We start from the raw sequence: 19,172 nt of genomic DNA on the forward strand, positions 1-19,172 counted from the left end.
TTTCATCATGATGAATATTTATTGCAGTGAATATTTTTACTTATGATTTAATAGCTAAGGCTCATAAGTTACAGTCAGCTTAATCAATCTTTACTTTACTAAATCGTGGACTTATCTTCTACCTGTAAAATTTCATATTTTACAAATATAAAGGAGGAGCATTCCGGTAGGGAAGCTCATAAGACACATGAGAGGATTAGAAAAAAAAGTTATGAAATAAGTGTCATCTATATAATAGTTTAACTTTTTCCTTCAAATTTTATGAAGAAACAGTTTGAGTTGGTTTGAAGGTTCTGTTCGAGATAAGAATATGAACTCCGTTTATTACATATAGAAGTTCTCAGTTTATTTTCAAGTGTTTATTATTTCAAATGCTATTGTGACCACAGTTTGTTCACGTCCAATCTTAAGTAATATTGGGGCTTGTACTGCATCAACAAATATGAAAGTTTGTTTTCTTTGCTACAACTTCCCCATTAATCATTGAAAACATCTTTAACTGATTACCACATATCAGATCTTTGTAGCTAATGGCATAAGACGCCCCGAGAAGTCAGAACCCAACTTATGGTGCAACTAAACTCATAGCTTGGAGATAATTTTCTTTGCATGATGCCTATACACTGTTCTCAATTTACGAACATGTTATTTTGTTCCAAGATAACAACCAATCATAAAAGCCCCAATTACATACGACATCTGCGACTCCAAGAAGAACAAAATACAAAATGAAAATCCATCAAAAGTTGGTTCAACGTTATATGGTACATGATGAAAACCTTGTAGATTTGTGGTATTGACTGTGGCAGAGAGAGCTAATGGTGTTGTCAATTGAATCAAGTTTGATCTCTTACCGAGGCACTGTGCCAGTCACTGTCCTGTGTCTTGGGTCTGTCAGAAGCGTTCTTATATTCACAAAGCCAACTTCTCTCATTGTTCCTTCCAAATCAGTCAAGTAATATTCATCTAAAAACGGTTCAGTGCTCTTCATCAATGTGAACAGAACTGGAGACAATTCCTGCAACAATTAAAAGCCCATTGAGCATAAACTGAAGTTCCTCGAACTGGTTAACACTTATTTACGTTGTCAAATAATAGCCTTATTGGATTCTGAAAGTGTTTCATCTCATCTCATCTCACCTCATCATTACAATTTTTTCAAATTCTCTTACAAAATATAATAAACAATTCAAAATTTTCAAATCTCAAAATAATAATATTATTAAAAAATAATATTCTAATAATCATTTTTTCAACTTTCATCTTTCATCTAAAACCATGTCATCTCATCGCTGAATCCAAACTAGCCCTAAAGATAAAAAAAAACTATTTCCAAACTTGATTTCTGGCACACCAACACACCACTGAAATGGGTCCAACAATAGTAAGAAACTATTAGTGTTTTTACTTTTTTTATAACTATAACTGGTTCCACAACAAGTGGTATGTTGACGCACCATGACACCAGGCTTGTCAATAGCAAAACTCATTGAAAATATTGTGGTCATACCTGTAGGATCTTTGACTTTGGCTGCAAAAGAGAGAAAAAGTAACACAAGCGTTATTATAACAGCACAACACATTATGACTTAAAAGTATTTATTGCGTTTATTTACCGAAGTATCTGTAAAGGCAACGGTGCCTCCAGGTCGAAGGAGACGGAATGCTTCCTTCACTAGATTGACTATTGCTCTTTTAGGACATTCATGATGCTTCAAAGAAATTAGGCTGTCAGAGGCACAATTATCTACAAATTTGTCTCATGAAAAGCTTTAAGATAAGTAAGTTAAAACATGTTTTTGGACCACATTTTGTTTCTGGAATTTTTCAAGTACTCAAAGTTCTAAAATAGCATTCAGGAAATTTTCTGGAAGTTTTCAAATCCCCAAGTTCTAAAATAGCATTCAGGAGCATTTCTTCTATCATCATTGAATGGGCAATCAATCTATTATGATCTATCTTATGGGGGGAGTATCCCCCGTCTTTTCATCCAGTCCCTTGCAAGGATTTCTCGGTTATTTGATGTAGATTTTTTATCACATGAGAATTCATGTTCAGTATACATGAGTAATTAGAAGTTACATCCTAGTGATTAGATCTAATTCTACTTTAATTCTTTAACTTCAAACATTACAGTAAACCTCATTACAAATTTAATATGCTCTACATGGATGCCCAAAACATAAAATATGAAAGGAAGTGTGCAACTAAGGTGCCCAATAGACAATGACATGGAATCACTTTATTGGTTAACTACAATATAAAAATTTAATCCACCTTATAAATTTGCTAAATTGAGGGAGATAACTTGTAATTAATTATGCTTCACATAGGGAGGTAAATAATTGTTTACCCTGGTATGTATATAGACTATTGACATAGCTGCACAGGTTATTGTCAAGCATTGAAAATAGCTACATATTGTAAGTTCTGTTCTTGATGAATTACTTTTTTTTTTTATAGGAATGAATGACATGCAAGGAACAATTCATTTAGCAGCTTTAAGAACACCAGAGAAGAAACTAACATATTTAGCGGCAGAAACTGTAGAACTATGTTTAGTCTAATTCTAAGTAGACAGTATCACATACCACATAAGCCATGGAAACAATGTCAAATGAGTTGGAAGACAATCCCGTGTCTTCCCCATTTGCATGAATCCAGCTGATTGGATTCTTTCTAGGAAATCTTTTCTTTTCCTTAAATTGAGCTGCAGCAAGAAAGTAAGGTGACAAATCTAGACCCTGCATCAATACAAATAAAAGTTTAGGCAAATATAGAGTAATACCTATTAAATTCTTTATTGAGTTACAAGGTGACATATTCCAAGGTAATTTGTTATATGATACACTGTTTTAGTCATTTCACCGAGAGAGAAAGTTTGCACTCACAGTCACTTTGGCCGACGGAAACTTGTCAGCAAGATATCCTGTGCTGACACCTACAGAGCATCCAATATCTAGAATGTCCCTGATCATGGAATTTCCAGAATACTGTAGATGATGTTGCTCAATTGCTTGAAGCCAATTTCCACGTACTATTTCATTAGCTTCATGTAATGAAGAAGCACCAGGTACAACTCGTCTTGCCATTGACAAGGTTGCAGCCTCTGCTTCAGCAGCGGCCTGACATGAAACATGCAATGTATGAAGGACTCTCCTGCCTTAAGAAATTTTCATTCTTCATGAAAGGATAGATTAACAACAAGAGTGATGGAAACCAAGTTGGGCCTACTCTTAAAGATCATTTGCAAATTCCAGATGGGCCAATTACAAGATCAAGGGCCAAGAAGATCAAGGAAGCAATGCACAGATTGGTACAATACACTTGGGATGAAGCTAGCAAGAGCCCAACACTCAAGATGGGCTTGAAAGAAGGAGGACCCGCTTTGATCCACTTGATTCAAGCTGTGAAATACATGACTTAGAGATAGGGCCTATTGTTATTGGAGACTTCAAATTTGGTTAAATGATTTATTTTATTAGTTTAGAATAAGTGGACTTGAAGATGCCTGACCCACAAGTCTTATTTTCAATGAACTAGGGTTTTCAAGAAGGCCTTGTATTTTGGCCAAGGGCTTATTTGGAAAGTTACTTTTTAGGACTTAGGGTTTCAAGAGGTACTGTAGCGTTACTGTAGCCGCGGGTACTGTAGTGTGACACCGTTCATCAGGGCATTTTGGGTAAAAAGGGGCTTTATTTTAGCTAGGGTTTTAATTAGGTTTAGTTTAAATACTCCTTGTAGCCTCATTTGAAGGTTAGACAATATTGAATATTTTTTGTAAGTTGAGGTTTCTCCTCTTGTTCTTGATTGAACTCTTGAACTTATCAAAGGTAAATCACAACCTTTGTGGCGTTCCTCCTTTGTAATCTAGGTTCTTGAGACGGGTTCTTCAACGGGTCTAGATTTTGATATAATCTAGGTTCTTGAAACGAGTTCTCATCGGGTCTAGGTTTTTCCATCCATTGACTTGAATTTGGCTTTCTTAGGGAGTTTTCAAATTGATTGTGGGTTCAAGGGATTTCATTCCCGCGGGTTCATATCAAAGAGGGTCTCAGATTAATAGTCAGCAAGATCAGGCATGCATTGTTACTAACAAGAGTCCAAGATATGTTTTACATAAAAAGCAAACATTTAGTGAATTTCATTTCAACCTTGAATTTTGCACACCAGTGAGAGGGACTACATAAGACAGAAAAAAAACCCATTAATCCGATGGAAAATTTGACTAATGACCAGTAGAGAGGCTGTATGTACTCACTTTTAGCAGCAGAAGCCAAAGCGAAAATAGACCACGTTTTTATCCTCAAAGGGCAAATTGTTTTTTTTCTTTTATTGGCACCAGGTGTCCAAGAACAGCATCCCAACTAATTCCGGGAGTGCACAAGCCCTCAGCAAGGAGTTTCCCGCAAATGCACCTCAGATAATTTAAGGGGAAAATCTCCCAGTCTGATGGCCCTTAGAGATTGTTTGCACCCAAGGGGATTTGAACCTTAGACCTGGGAGGAGCATACCCCCAAGCCCAAGGCCTTTACCACTTGAGCCAACCCCTAGAGGTTGTCCTCGAAGGGCAAATATCAAGACTATTTTACTTGGACATTTATAAGGGACATGTTCTGACCATGTGCAAACACATCGACAAGCTCAATCAGCAAATTCTGAAAATACAGGGTTTAGTATAAATTACTAGCATCTGATTATATGTTTTCTCCTTACTTCATTCCATCTTAGTAATTCTTGTAGAAGTCTACTAATTATTGCATGTACTCTCACGCTGTTTAAAAATAACATATAAAACCTTTTTCTGAGAACTGGTAGTTTATGACGGTATTAGAACAGTTAAGCATCACTCTTTCCAATCAAATTAGGTTATTAGAGTGGAGAGAGGCTTGATTAGTACTTGATTACCCAAAAACCTAATCTAATAGGAAAGCAGGGATTTATTCACTTAATCAGTACTCCTTTTACTCATGTGATAATAGCATTAAACAGTCATCAGTACACACTTGCCATTGTGTCCACTAGTGTCATCAATGTCTTGGACATGTACAAGTAGAAAAAATAGACAAGGCATTTTTTTATAGATGAACCCTTGCTACTTGGTGCATTTAAAATTTTGAAAAGTCACAAAGAGAAGTATAAGCATATTAACCAGCTCAGAATAAAGCTGGAAAACTTACCAACCATGAAAGGTTGCCCTCATCATATGCATGGAAAGGATTCAAATAATCTGCACAACAAGCAGTCAATAATTACTTGGTGTACTAAATGAAGATGAATAGCAAGTGCTACTAACTTCAAGGTAATACTTTTATTTTTTTGAAACTTAGTCCAATTGTAACATAATCCAATATGCAGAATTAGGGACAGCTAAGAGTCGTCTTGACGGAAGGTTAGTTACCTTAATGAATTGAATGTACAAATAAAAGAATTATTTTTTTTTTAATTTTTTTTCCTTTAGCCACTTTTGGCTAACCAAATAAAAGCAAGGATTATAAAAGGATAGAAAGGCAGATTCCATATTATAATTTTAAATTTCACACTTAATGTTCTGCTTATATGGAAGTTGGTGGATCACCCACAGAGCTAGGAAGAATTGTTATTGAGAATTTATATTGCTTCTCACTAAATTAAATAGGGATATACCAATTGCTATTGTATTAGGAAGTAGTGTCATAAAGTGTCCAAGGAACTACCATACAAACCTAAGCATTTGGGGGTCAAAGTGGTATATCATGGTACAAAAGCTATTGGGATTTACTCTTTCCTATCAATTTAAAATTTAAGATCTTAGAATAGAGCCAAAGTTTGAACTCTGGGTCAACAGCTCTGCCACCTAAAACCCTACATTCATGGAAAAGAGTGAATTTAATTTTTAACAAGCATTCTCACGCCCTGCTCCCTTCCCACCCTGCAAAAGAAGTAAAAGTAATGAAATCTCAGTTTCCTAGAAGAAAATTAGCTTGATTGCATCTAGGGACCAGAATGGAACTTTAAAATGTGGGATAAGTAATGACCTAAGATCCTCACTATTTAATCAACACAAATAGAAAACCACCGAAATATGCCCTATAAATTGTTCAGAAACCATTTTAGAGGGCTCCAATAATAATAGGGGCATCTTTTTATTTACCATAGTCCTCTGTAAGGGGCATGACAATTATTGTGAGGGTTAGTTATAATACAATGAATAAACTTTTAGCAATCACAGAAAACTGTGTAGAACCAGTGACACCATGGCAAGGATAAAGCAACCTCTTCCAGATACACAGCACAGTCATGGAGTCATCTTGTCAAAATAGTGATCAAAAGCCAAAACACCATAAATTGGAAATCACAAAGTCGTAATCTAATTAGTTTTGATAGAAATATAAATTAACTGAGTAATTACATGGTATTCGTTTTAGATTAGAACTCGAACCACAGGATCCATATATTACTGGCAAAGAGAAAACTATTTTAGCATTATAATAGGAACTTGACTTCTTAACATGCTGCAAAAGTCAACCATAATGTCTGAAATTTGAATCTGACATTCCGAATATGCATAGAAGATGCTTAAGCTTCAATTGAAGCACATTGAAAGTAGAAAATCTTTGACATTAGAAGTTCCCAATACATTTCATAAACTATAAATAAACTACAACATGTTCATATCTTAGATTATCCAATGTCTAGAACAGATAAAAAAAAGAAAATCTTCACTGCATGGGTTCTATTGCTCGATTTTCACTTTGAAAAACACAACAACAGGAAATTCAGATTCGAAAATATTCATCTTCTTTTCTTTACCCTCTTTTTTATCAACAACCACACATAGACCAATAGAAACGAACATAGAGAAAATACACATAAAGGAGAAAAGCAATAAAATGAGAATTCAAGAAATAGAGAATATACAATCTGGGTATACAACTGAAGGGCTCTGAATGCTCTCCAATTCCTTGTATACATCTGATTCCAGAATCTCCTTTGTCATTTCCCTCCACGGAATGTTCTTCTTCTCAGCAGTGCTGCTCGAACCACAACCCAGAATTGAAAAATCATTATCCACAAAAAAATGCCTAGGAGATGTGTGTGTGCGTGTGAGAGAGAGAGAGAGAGACTTGATAAGGACGCGTCTGGCTCCGAGCTTGAGCAGAGAGTAGAGGGGCTTGAACGAAATTAGAGCACCGACGAGGCGAGAGAGAGGGGTTGCACCAACCCATCTGGGACGGTCCAGTTGTCCTTCTTCGTACCCCGCCACTTGAACACCTTCCCTTCCAGTCACGTCATACGCCGCCAGAATGTGAACCACCCCAGAGCCTCTACTTTTTCTTGGCCTTCTCGTTCTTGCGTGGCTTTTGGAGCAGACAAGAGAAAGACGGTGAGTAGCGGGGCCACACAATGCCATTGGAGTCGCTCAGAGAAAAAAGCAGCAGAAGAAGAGAGAAGGGAGCTAACGGTAGCTGTAACAGATAACGGCTAATCTTATCTCCATGAAAATGGACCTCAGCCCAGGCCAGAATCTCTCGTCCACCTCTGGTATCCCGCCACGTGGACTTTTCAGTAACTAGCTGAAAAAGGAAAGAGTGGTTCTACAGCGGCACAGCCACACATGGGATAATTTTTTTTTTTCATGTATTTTTTTAAAATTTTAAATATTTTTTATAAAAATTCATAACATAATTAAAAATATTTTCTTACTCATTGAGTGAAAAAAAAAAAAACCACTGTCAGGAGCCCGACGGGGTTCCCATGCATGGGTTTAGCATTTCTAAAATGCAAAATACTTTTCATGTATTGTTGATTGAAAAATTTTATACGTCATTCTACACATTAAATACTATATTTTTTTATTTTTATTTTCTTATCAAATATGTGGTATATAAATAATGAGGAGAAGAATTTAATAATTTAAAAAAAATACAATCAAAAAAATTTTAAAAAATATGTCGTATATGATGTGTATAGATGATTAGTAGTAAAACTCATTATTGATTAAATTAACTTGGTCTAAAATTTAAAAATTATCATAATATCCCCTTTTACTTTTGTGAAAGCAAAAGTCCAATCAAATAAAACTTAACAGCGTGTCAATTGACTTGTAATTTAATTGTTATGCCCTCTCTTTATTCTAATAAAAGAGAGAAAGGGCGTGTGTTCTAACTCACTCGAAGAAGTCATCTCTTTGTAAAAATAAAAAAGAGAAAGAAATCGTGGATTTCATCACTAGTACAAGATAAACATAACTCAAAAGAGAGTACAAGCACAAAAAGAGGGGTGTGGTACTCTCGTTCCTTGGTAAAGAGTTTGGTGAGGATCTACGGTGGCAGGAGTGCCAACCGGTCGAAACATCCCAAATCTTACTTGGGGCTACACTTGCATTCTCAAAAATTGAGCACCCGTCAAGTGAAATAAACATCCTAAAGTGAAAAACTAAAGTACTTTTTGTGTATTGCTGATCACATTAACTTAGGTCTAAAATTAAAAAATGAACATAATATCCTCCTTTTACTTTTGTGAGAGTACAAGTTCAAAATACGCACGTATAATTTATCAAAGTATATGTAATAGTGATGATGAGTACACGAAAGTACACTTTAAATACTTAATTATTATACTAGAATGTTAAAATGTGAATGGAAATCATAGAAATTAATTTATATTCTTGAATTTAGTTTCTATTTATTTTGGGATATTCATAAGCACATTTTTATGTTTAATTTCAGAATCCATAAAAGAAAGAGCTAAAACCCAATCAAATTCAAAGCAATTTTTGAATTGGAATAATTCCCAAGAGTTTTCAATGAAGCATGACTTCTGAATTGAGTAAGACTTTCAATTAATAAAGATTCTTCATTTTCAACGTGGGCTAACTTTCAATATAGATAGACGTGTGGACTTTCAGCAAAGTAAGGATGCTTCAACATATGAAGACTTCAACGTTAGGATAACTTTCCAAAATATCAAATAAAGGATAACTTCAAATAAGGTGGGTTTGAGAGTAATTCCGATCAAGAGAAAAGAAATAAATCACTAAAGGAAACTGCAAGAAGTCCAAGTCCAAAACGCACTAAGAGACAATTTGAACCTACCTTAGTGTTTTGATCATAACTTTTCATTCACACATCCGATTGATGTGATTTTTGATGCATTGGAAATATATTTTAAAGTGCTAAAAACCCGTATCTGATAAGCATGTCCAAATTCTAACTCCTGAAGCGCGTACACAATTGCCAATCTGAGTCCTAAAAGTTAGGAGATTTTTGAAAGGAGGAGACACAATTCTGGAGAAGAGAAAAATACCATTTTTATGTTTTAGTTCCTCCATGGAGAACTAAATCTTGAATAAAGCCTAGGATGATTGGTGAAAATACTTTGACTTCATTTCAATTCATAAATTCAGTTTTATTGTTTAAGATTCTATGATTGAATTCTCTATTTGTTTTGAATTTTTATAAGTTTAAGACAATTATATTGAATCTTGCTATGTTTTGATATTGTTAAGGTATAGGATTATGACATATGATTGTGACTTAAACAATTATTTTTCATGTCATTGATGTGATCTTTTACTACACTATTGTTTGTGGACATGGTGTCTTCTTTATATCTAATATTTATTTTTATATATGAAAACTGTGGTTTGTAAAGGGAGAATAGATTGTAGAATTAAATTTGAGAAAGTAAATAAATATAATGCATATCTTCCAATTAGGTATTTGGTGCTATAAATCTTAATTGTGTATATCGTTTGGATTGAAAAAGTCAGAATATTGGATCCAGTTGATGGAAACCCGTAACTTTACTTCCCTTTTATCCATGCCCTAATCTCATTTTAATTATGTACTTTTGGTAGAATTTTCATATTCTTGTCATATTGTCATTTAATCTTTTCCCTTAAACTTGCATCTTGTAGTATTTCTTTTGACTCCCTGTGAATCGACATCATGAACTGTACTATACCACCACGTAATAGTTTGGGTATAATCAAATTTTGGCGCCGTTACTGGGGAGTACAATGCAAGAATCGATACAAGGCATAATTTACTTTAGCATTTTGTAAAGGGGTGATGGCTCTTCTTTTAAATTACCTCCCAAGTGCAGAATGTGTCTTACTTGTGTATAATGAGAATCCCAAGGTCGATTTAATAGGGATTAAGATAGATTCAGTGCTATGCAATTGTTTATTGGAATAACGGAAAGTAAGAAGGTGAAATATGAGATGTGCAACTATCTTATGGTCACTGGGCAGGTTTGTAAGCCAGATTGTTCATACCAGAAAATTCAAGGGTTTGAAAATACTTTTTGCTTCTTTTCTGAGAATCCTAGATCAAATGAGATGGATTTGGATGCACACTAAAATTTATATAAAAAAAAAAAAAGCTATAGAAACTGAATTCTCTGTATTGATAAAGAAGAACAAATTCAAAACTCAAGACCAATGTTCTGAAAAGCTTTTAGAAAAATACCTAGGCTTTGGGTTACCTTTACATAGAGATCTAGGGGAGTTTTTCATTCCTCAATTACTATCAACTGCAATTTTAGTCATGATAAAAGCATTTGGATGATGTATATGATTAAAACACTAACAAAACATTTATTGAATAATCTCAACAAATTTCACATCAAACTGACAATCAACATACAACTCGGGATTAGGGTCGGCATCTTTTAAGAATCCATTGTGCCTTCAATCAACGATGGATCAGAGAAGACACAGAGAAACCCTAATCCCAGTGTCTGTAAGAATGACAGAGATTCATGGAGAATACAAATTAAAACCGGGAAGAAATCAAAACTCCCAATTAAAACCCTACTGCCCAAAGGTTCCCCTTGACCTAGGTCACAAAATTACTCTTCCATCAAGTATGAAAACAAGCTATTAACCAAATAAAAAGACTGATCCATAATCCAAAGAAAGGAAAAACAAAAACCCTAGAATTAGAAGCCAAAATTTCAAAGTGATTTTCGGACTCTGCCAAAAATCCCAACATCCCCTTCTCGTATGCCCCTTGGTCCCTTTTTAATCTCTCCTTCCTCATCCTCTCCAGTGCTCTTGCTGGTTTCTCTCTCCAGGTTATTGCTCTCTCCAATTCCATGCGGTTCTAAGGTGCGAAGCCTAAGATGCAAAGCGGCAAGGGTTACGGGCTTGAGAGGATTCATTTTCTTCTCTTTTTTTCTCTAAGTGTCGAGTGAGTGTGTAAGGTAAGTGGCAAATATTGATTTTGCACTTGTATTTCCCATTTTGACCTTGTGGTGCCTTTGTGGTAAACTATTGTGTAAATAAGCATATGTACTCAATTTCAGACCAAAACCCTTAATTTTCAAGCTTAATTTTCATATTATTTCCACTTAATCAGGTGGTAACTTCGTTCCTTCTTTCAGCTTGCTGCATTATTTTTTTTTTACTTTTCGTAATATTTTTAGTTTTTAGTATTTTGTTATCTTGCATGCACAGATATAGAGACGCATTGAGTAGATTTGCTTGTAGGTCTGTGCTAGAGTTAGAATCAATTTTTTTAAATCCTTTATTTGACAATCGATCTAGTCCCAAAGAAATGAGTGAACACGAAGATCAACCCACTAGAACTTTTCAGGATTACCTCCACCTTACATGCACAGCCACACCATCATGCATCATGTTTCTAGCCAACACTCGTCAACTTGATTTTAAAGCAGGGATGATACATCTACTTCCCACCTTTCATGGTTTAGAGAATGAAAATCCTTATTTGCACATTAAGGAGTTTGAGGAAGTAGTTGCGACTTTTCATAGTCATAATACTACAGATGATGTTGTGAGACTTAAGTTCTTTCCTTTCTCTTAGTGGTTGTACTCACTAAGACCAAGATCAATAGGATCATAGAATGAGATGACACAGGTATTCTTTAACAAATATTTTCCCCAACATAAAACTAATGCTTTGAAGAGGCAGATCTCCATCTTTGCACAAAAGGATAGTGAGACTTTGTATCAGGCTTGGGAGATGTTTAAGAAGTTGTTGAGTATGTGTCATCACCATGGGTATGAGAACTGGCACTTTGATAGGAACCAAGGTGGGCCTACTCTTAAAGATCCTTTGCAAGTTTCAGATGGGCCAATTACAAGATCAAGGGCCAAGAAGATCAAGGAAGCAATGCAAGGATTGGTGCAATCCACTTAGGATGAAGCCAGCAAGAGCCCAACACTGAAGATGGGTCTGAAAGAAGAAGAACCAGCTTTGATCCACTTTATTCATGTTGTGGAAGACATGACTTAGAGATACGGCCTATTGTTATTGGAGGCTTCTAATTTGGTTAAATGATTTATTTTACTAGTTTAGAATAAGTGGGATTGAAAATGCTTGGCTCACATGTCTTATTTCTTATGAACTATGTTTTTGGGAAGGCCTTGTATTTTGGCCAAGGGCTTATTTGGAAAGTTACATTTTAGGAACTAGGGTTTCATCAATTTATTGTTGGGGTTACTGTAGCCGCGGGTACTGTAGCCGGTACTGTTCATCAAGGGTAATTTTGGGAAAAAGGGACTTTATTTTGGCTAGGGTTTTTGATTAGGTTTGGGTTTAAAAACTCTTTGTAGCCTCATTTGAGAGATTAGACAATATTGAATTTTATTTGTGAGTTAAGTTTTCTCCTCTTGTTCTTGATTGAACTATTGAACTTATCAAAGGTAAATCATAACCTTTGTGGCGTTCCTCCTTTGTAATCTGGGTTCTTGAGACGGGTTCTTCAACGGGTCTAGATTTTAATATAATCTAGGTTCTTGAAACGGGTTCTCATCGGGTCTAGATTCTCCATCCTTGACTTGATTTTTGGCTTTCTTGGGGAGTTTTCAAATTGATTGTGGGTTCAAGGAAATTCATTCCCACGGGTTCATATCATTTGGTATTCAGAGCAAGGTTTCCAATCAGGTCTTATTCTATCTTCTATTTCTTGCATATTTAATTCTAGGACTTCATTGTTCTAGGATTGATTACAAAAAAAAAAATAGTGGTGGTTAGCAGACTTCTTCACTATTGTTAGGGTTGCTGAAATTCATTGTTCTAGGGTTTGTGTTGGCTGAAATCTCTTGTTCTAAGGGCTGCCGTATATCACTTGCCCAAGGGTTTCTGAGTTATTGTTAGGGTTTTCTCAACTGCTTATTCTTGTTTGTGATCAAATCAGTTGGTGAAAAGAAAAGAAAAGAAAAGAAAAGAAAAGAAAGGAAAGGAAAAAAAAAAAAAAAATTCGAGGATTTTTTTCTTGAGCCTTATCATCAAAGGGGTGATTCTAGTTGGTATCTTGTCTTATTGTTAACTGTTTCATTCGTATAATTTCCTTGATTCACGTGCCATTTTTTTTTGCATTCCTTCCGTATTTCTCTTGTTCTTGTTTCTTGGACCTAATTACTAGTTGGGATAAAACAAAGTTGCTTTGTCTTGATTGAGTCAATTAGTTCTTAAAGAACTGGAGTGGGAAAACTCTTGAGGTAAGAGGCAAGAGAGTGTGAGACTATTATCGAAAAAAGCCAATTAAGAGTGAAACACGAGTGGAGTGTCATTATTCGAGTGTAAACACGTGAGGGAGTGTGTGAGGTTTATTTTTTATTTTTTTCCCACTAACATTCTTTTGTGTAGCGCCTGATAATGTCTCATCGGAGTAGCGCATCACCAAGGGGGAGAGCAGATAACTCATCCTTTGTGTTGCAAGCCATGCAACAACAGTTTGAGCGGTTGAACTTGGTGTTGGGTGAAGTGAGGGATAGGATGGATCATCAAGAAGCAGCGATTAGAAATCTACAAGGTGGGAGGGACAGGAGGCGACGTGAGCATAGAGTTGAAAATCAGTATGAGAATGAAGGAGATGGTGAGGATGAGGAAGACTTAGCATCTGACGTTAGGTCGGGTAGAAATAGAAGAGTTAGGCATGAAAGAGGATTTGAGGGGAATCTAAGGGGTCGGGATGGTGTAGATGGAGACCTTGGTAGCATTAAAATGAAAATACCACCTTTCCAAGGTAGAACTGACCCTGAGGTTTATCTAGAGTGGGAGAAAAAAATAGAGTTGGTGTTTGATTGCCATAATTACTCTGAGGAGAAGAAAGTGAAGTTGGCGGTAATTGAATTCACTGATTATGCTATTATTTGGTGGGATCAATTAGTGACCAATAGGAGGAGGAATTATGAGAGGCCTATAGAGACATGGGGAGAGTTGAAAGCTCTCATGAGGCGGAGATTTGTTCCTAGCCATTACTATAGAGACCTTTACCAGAAATTACAAAATCTTACACAGGGGTCTAGGAGTGTAGAGGATTACCATAAGGAGATGGAGGTGGCGATGATTCGGGCTAATGTAGAGGAGGACCGAGAGGCCACCATGGCTAGATTTTTGAGTGGGTTAAATAGGGACATAGCCAATGTAATTGAATTACAACATTATGTGGAGATAAAGGACATGGTGCACATGGCTATGAAGGTGGAGAGACAATTAAAGAGAAAAGGGACAGCAAGGTACACTTCGGTTTCTAGCACTACTTGGAAATCAAAATGGGATAGGAATGATCCAGGTGAAGCGAAGAGAAAGACCGAACCACCTAAGGGAAAAGATGAGGGAACTAGCAACAAACCCAAGGTAGAATCCCAACCTTCACGGAATAGAGATATCAAATGTTTTAAGTGTTTGGGTTCAGGGCACATTGCTTCTCAATGTCCAAATAGGAGGGTGATGATTATGCGTGACAATGGGGAGGTGATGACTGAGAGTGAGGATGATAGTGATGAGGTGCCCGAGTTGGATGATGCTAGTGATGATGATGGAGTGGTATACCCTGTGACAGGTGAGTCTCTTGTTGCCAGGCGTGCTCTTAATGCACACATTAAGGTGGATGATGCAGAGCAACAGAGAGAGAACATTTTCCATACTAGATGCCATGTCAACAATAAGGTATGTAGTATGATCATTGATGGAGGGAGTTGTACTAATGTGGCTAGCACTACTTTGGTTGAGAAATTGAATTTACCAACCTTAAAACACTCTAGACCATACAAATTGCAGTGGTTGAATGATTGTGGAGAGGTTAGGGTGGATAAACAAGTGTTAGTTACTTTTTCTATTGGGAAGTATCAGGATGAGGTGCTTTGTGATGTTGTGCCTATGCATGCGGGCCATATTTTGTTGGGGAGGCCATGGCAGTATGATAGGAGGGTGACACATGATGGGTTCAAGAACATGTACAGCTTTGAAAAGGAGGGCAAAACAATTAAGCTTGCTCCTTTAACTCCAAGCCAGGTCTATGAGGACCAATTGAAATTGAAAAGTGAGGTTGCTCAAAAAAGAAAAAGTGAAAATGAGAGTGATCAGAAGAGAAAGAGTGAAAATGAGAGTGATCAAAAAAGGAAGAGTGAAAAAGAGATTGAGCAAAAAAGAAAGAGTGAGAGTGAAAAAGAGCATAAAAGAAAGAGTGAAAAAGAAAGTAGAGAGGTGGCTGAGAGTAAAGAAAAAAGAGTAGAGCCACTAGAGAAAAAAGAAAGAGAGTCTTCTGAGAGAAAAGGAAAGACAAAAGTGAGTTTCTATGCAAGAGAGAGTGAGGTTAAGAGGGCTTTCTTCGCAGATCGCCCTATGATTTTTCTTGTCTATAAAGAGTCTTATCTTACTCTTGATGAAACTAACCAGTTTCTTCCTAGATTGGCTGTTTCTTTGTTGCAGGAGTTTGAGGATGTATTCCCGGATGAGATGCCAAATGAGTTAGAGGCATTGAGCACCAGATTGATTTTGTGCCCGGGGCTGCTATTCCAAACCGACCAGCCACAAAGGAGCTTCAGAGGCAAGTTGAGGATTTGATGAGCAGGGGGTACGTGAGGGAGAGCATGAGCCCTTGTGCTGTACCAGTGTTACTAGTGCCAAAGAAGGATGGGACGTGGAGGATGTGCATTGATTGCAGGGCGGTCAACAATATCACGGTAAAGTATCGCCATCCCATTCCTAGATTGGATGATATGCTTGATGAATTGCATGGCTCATGTATTTTCAGTAAAATTGATCTTAAAAGTGGATACCATCAAATTAGAATGAAAGAGGGTGATGAATGGAAAACTGCTTTTAAGACTAAATATGGGCTTTATGAATGGTTGGTTATGCCATTTGGACTTACAAATGCGCCCAGTACTTTCATGAGATTAATGAACCATGTCCTACGTGCATTCATAGGCAAGTTTGTGGTTGTATACTTTGATGATATCTTAGTGTATAGCAAGAACTTAAATGAACATATTGACCATTTGAGATATGTGTTTGATGTGTTGAGATGTGAAAAGTTATATGCTAATTTCAAGAAATGTGCATTTTGCATGGAAAAAGTTGTTTTTCTTGGTTATGTTGTTAGTACGAAGGGTATTGAGGTGGATGAAGAGAAAGTCAAGGCCATCAAGGAGTGGCCAACGCCAAAAAGCATCACTGAGGTAAGAAGCTTTCATGGCTTAGCAAGCTTTTATCGGCGTTTTGTTAAAGACTTCAGCACCATTACTGCACTACTCACTGAGGTAATTAAAAAGAATGTTGGGTTTCATTGGGGGGCTAATCAAGAGAATGCTTTTGCCACTATTAAAGAAAGGTTGTGCTCTGCACCTGTGTTAGCATTACCTGATTTTAACAAAGCTTTTGAGATTGAATGTGATGCCTCAGGAATTGGGATTGGAGCCGTTTTGATGCAAGATAGGCGTCCCATAGCCTTCTTCAGTGAAAAGTTAAGTGGGGCATCCCTGAAGTACCCTACTTATGACAAAGAGCTTTACGCTCTTGTTCGTGCATTAGAGACTTGGCAGCACTACCTATGGCCAAGGGAATTTGTGATCCACACCGATCATGAATCATTGAAGCATCTCAAGGGTCAAGGTAAGTTGAATAAAAGGCATGCTAGATGGATGGAATACATCGAGACATTTCCCTATGTTATCCGTTACAAGCAAGGTAAGGAGAACATTGTTGCTGATGCTCTATCCCGGAGGTATGTACTTCTTACTTCTATGAGTGCTAAAATGCTTGGGTTTGAATATGTGAAAGACATGTATGCCGATGACGCTGATTTTTCTAATGTGTATGTGGCATGTGATAAGGCGGCATTTGGTAAGTTTTACAAGCATGATGGTTATTTGTTTAAAGAAAGCAAACTTTGTCTGCCAAATTGTTCTATGCGTGAGTTATTGGTGCGTGAGGCACATGGTGGGGGATTAATGGGACACTTTGGTGTCAAGAAAACTTTAGACATTTTGCATGAACATTTCTTTGGCCTAAGATGAAGAGAGATGTTAACCGTATTTGTGGAAGGTGCATTACATGTAGAAAGGCCAAATCTAAGATTTTGCCACATGGGTTGTATACACCCTTACCCGTTCCTAGTGAGCCATGGGTAGACATATCTATGGACTTTGTTTTGGGGCTGCCTAGGACCAAAAGGGGTAGAGATTCTATTTTTGTAGTTGTGGATAGATTCAGTAAGATGGCACATTTCATTCCATGCCATAAAACAGATGATGCAACCAACATAGCTGACTTGTTTTTCCGGGAGATAGTGCGACTCCATGGTGTACCTAGGAGTATTGTTTCTGATAAGGATGTTAAATTCCTTAGCTACTTTTGGAAGGTGTTGTGGGGGAAATTGGGTACTAAGCTCTTATTTTCCACTACTTGTCATCCGCAGACTGATGGTCAGACTGAAGTAGTTAATAGGACTTTAACTCAACTTTTACGCACTGTTGTTCATAAGAATTTAAAAACTTGGGAGGATTATTTGCCATTTATAGAGTTTGCATATAATAGGACGATGCATACTACTACTTCATACTCTCCTTTCGAAATTGTTTATGGATTTAATCCACTTACTCCTTTGGATTTGATGCCTTTACCTGTTGATGACAGGAGTAGTTTGGATGGACAAAAGAAGGCGGAGTTGGTGAAGTCACTTCATGAGAGGGTACGGCTTCAAATTGCCCAAAAGAATGAAAGGGTTGCGTCCCAAGCCAATAAAGGACGAAGGCGTGTCATCTTTGAACCAGGAGATTGGGTTTGGGTTCACATGCGCAAAGAAAGATTCTCAGCCCATAGAAGGACTAAGTTACATCCTCGAGGAGATGGACCTTTCCAAATTCTTGAGAAAATTAATGACAATGCATATAAAGTGGATCTTCCAGGTGAGTATAAAGTTTCTGCAACTTTCAATGTTTCTGATCTTTCTCCTTTTGATGTAGGTGAAGATTCGAGGTCGAATCCTTTTGAGGAAAGGGGAATGATAGGAACCAAGGTAGGCCTACTCTTAAAGATCCTTTGCAAGTTCCAGATGGGCCAATTACAAGATCAAGGGCCGAGAAGATCAAGGAAGCAATGCAAGGATTGGTGCAATCCACTTGGGATGAAGCCAGCAAGAGCTCAACACTGAAGATGGGTCTGAAAGAAGAAGAACCAGCTTTGATCCACTTTATTCATGTTGTGGAAGACATGACTTAGAGATACGGCCTATTGTTATTGGAGGCTTCTAATTTGGTTAAATGATTTATTTTACTATTTTAGAATAAGTGGGATTGAAAATGCTTGGCTCACATGTCTTATTTCTTATGAACTATGTTTTTGAGAAGGCCTTGTATTTTGGCCAAGGGCTTATTTGGAAAGTTACATTTTAGGAACTAGGGTTTCATCAATTTATTGTTGGGGTTACTGTAGCCGCGGGTACTGTAGCCGGTACTGTTCATCAAGGGTAATTTTGGGAAAAAGGGGCTTTATTTTGGCTAAGGTTTTTGATTAGGTTTGGGTTTAAAAACTCTTTGTAGCCTCATTTGAGAGATTAGACAATATTGAATTTTATTTGTGAGTTGAGTTTTCTCCTCTTGTTCTTGATTGAACTCTTGAACTTATCAAAGGTAAATCACAACCTTTGTGGCGTTCCTCCTTTGTAATCTGGGTTCTTGAGACGGGTTCTTCAACGGGTCTAGATTTTAATATAATCTAGGTTCTTGAAACGGGTTCTCATCGGGTCTAGATTCTCCATCCTTGACTTGATTTTTGGCTTTCTTGGGGAGTTTTCAAATTGATTTTAATATGATATGATATGAACCCGTGGGAATGAATTCCCTTGAACCCACAATCAATTTGAAAACTCCCCAAGAAAGCCAAAAATCAAGTCAAGGATGGAGAATCTAGACCCGATGAGAACCCGTTTCA

General features: G+C 36.9%; 1 protein-coding gene across 1 annotated transcript; it reads right to left on the reverse strand.

Moving 5' to 3' along the window:
- Nucleotides 1-624: 624 nt before the first annotated feature.
- On the reverse strand, nucleotides 625-7,460 carry LOC121250224. The gene is made up of 8 exons (XM_041149255.1): nucleotides 7,107-7,460; nucleotides 6,901-7,013; nucleotides 5,181-5,230; nucleotides 2,892-3,125; nucleotides 2,592-2,744; nucleotides 1,617-1,712; nucleotides 1,511-1,531; nucleotides 625-1,018 (listed from the first exon to the last, which is right to left on the reverse strand). Exons 1-8 carry the CDS (start codon nucleotides 7,391-7,393, stop codon nucleotides 851-853), a joined length of 1,122 nt encoding a protein of 373 aa, XP_041005189.1. The 5' UTR covers nucleotides 7,394-7,460; the 3' UTR covers nucleotides 625-850.
- Nucleotides 7,461-19,172: the final 11,712 nt, after the last annotated feature.

Source organism: Juglans microcarpa x Juglans regia, chromosome 2D (genome assembly GCF_004785595.1).
Source record: "Juglans microcarpa x Juglans regia isolate MS1-56 chromosome 2D, Jm3101_v1.0, whole genome shotgun sequence".
In the NCBI taxonomy this organism is placed as follows: Eukaryota; Viridiplantae; Streptophyta; class Magnoliopsida; order Fagales; family Juglandaceae; genus Juglans; species Juglans microcarpa x Juglans regia.

What these genes read in the sequence shown, in the direction of transcription:
- LOC121250224 (XM_041149255.1), bottom strand. Translation starts at nt 7,393, where the DNA reads ATGGCATTGTGTGGCCCCGCTACTCACCGTCTTTCTCTTGTCTGCTCC. An exon ending in GCCAGACGCGTCCTTATCAA is followed by an intron (nt 7,014 to 7,106) that starts GTCTCTCTCTCT and finishes TGGTTCGAGCAG; the next exon opens with CACTGCTGAGAAGAAGAACA. An exon ending in TTCAGTTGTATACCCAGATT is followed by an intron (nt 5,231 to 6,900) that starts GTATATTCTCTA and finishes CTTGTTGTGCAG; the next exon opens with ATTATTTGAATCCTTTCCAT.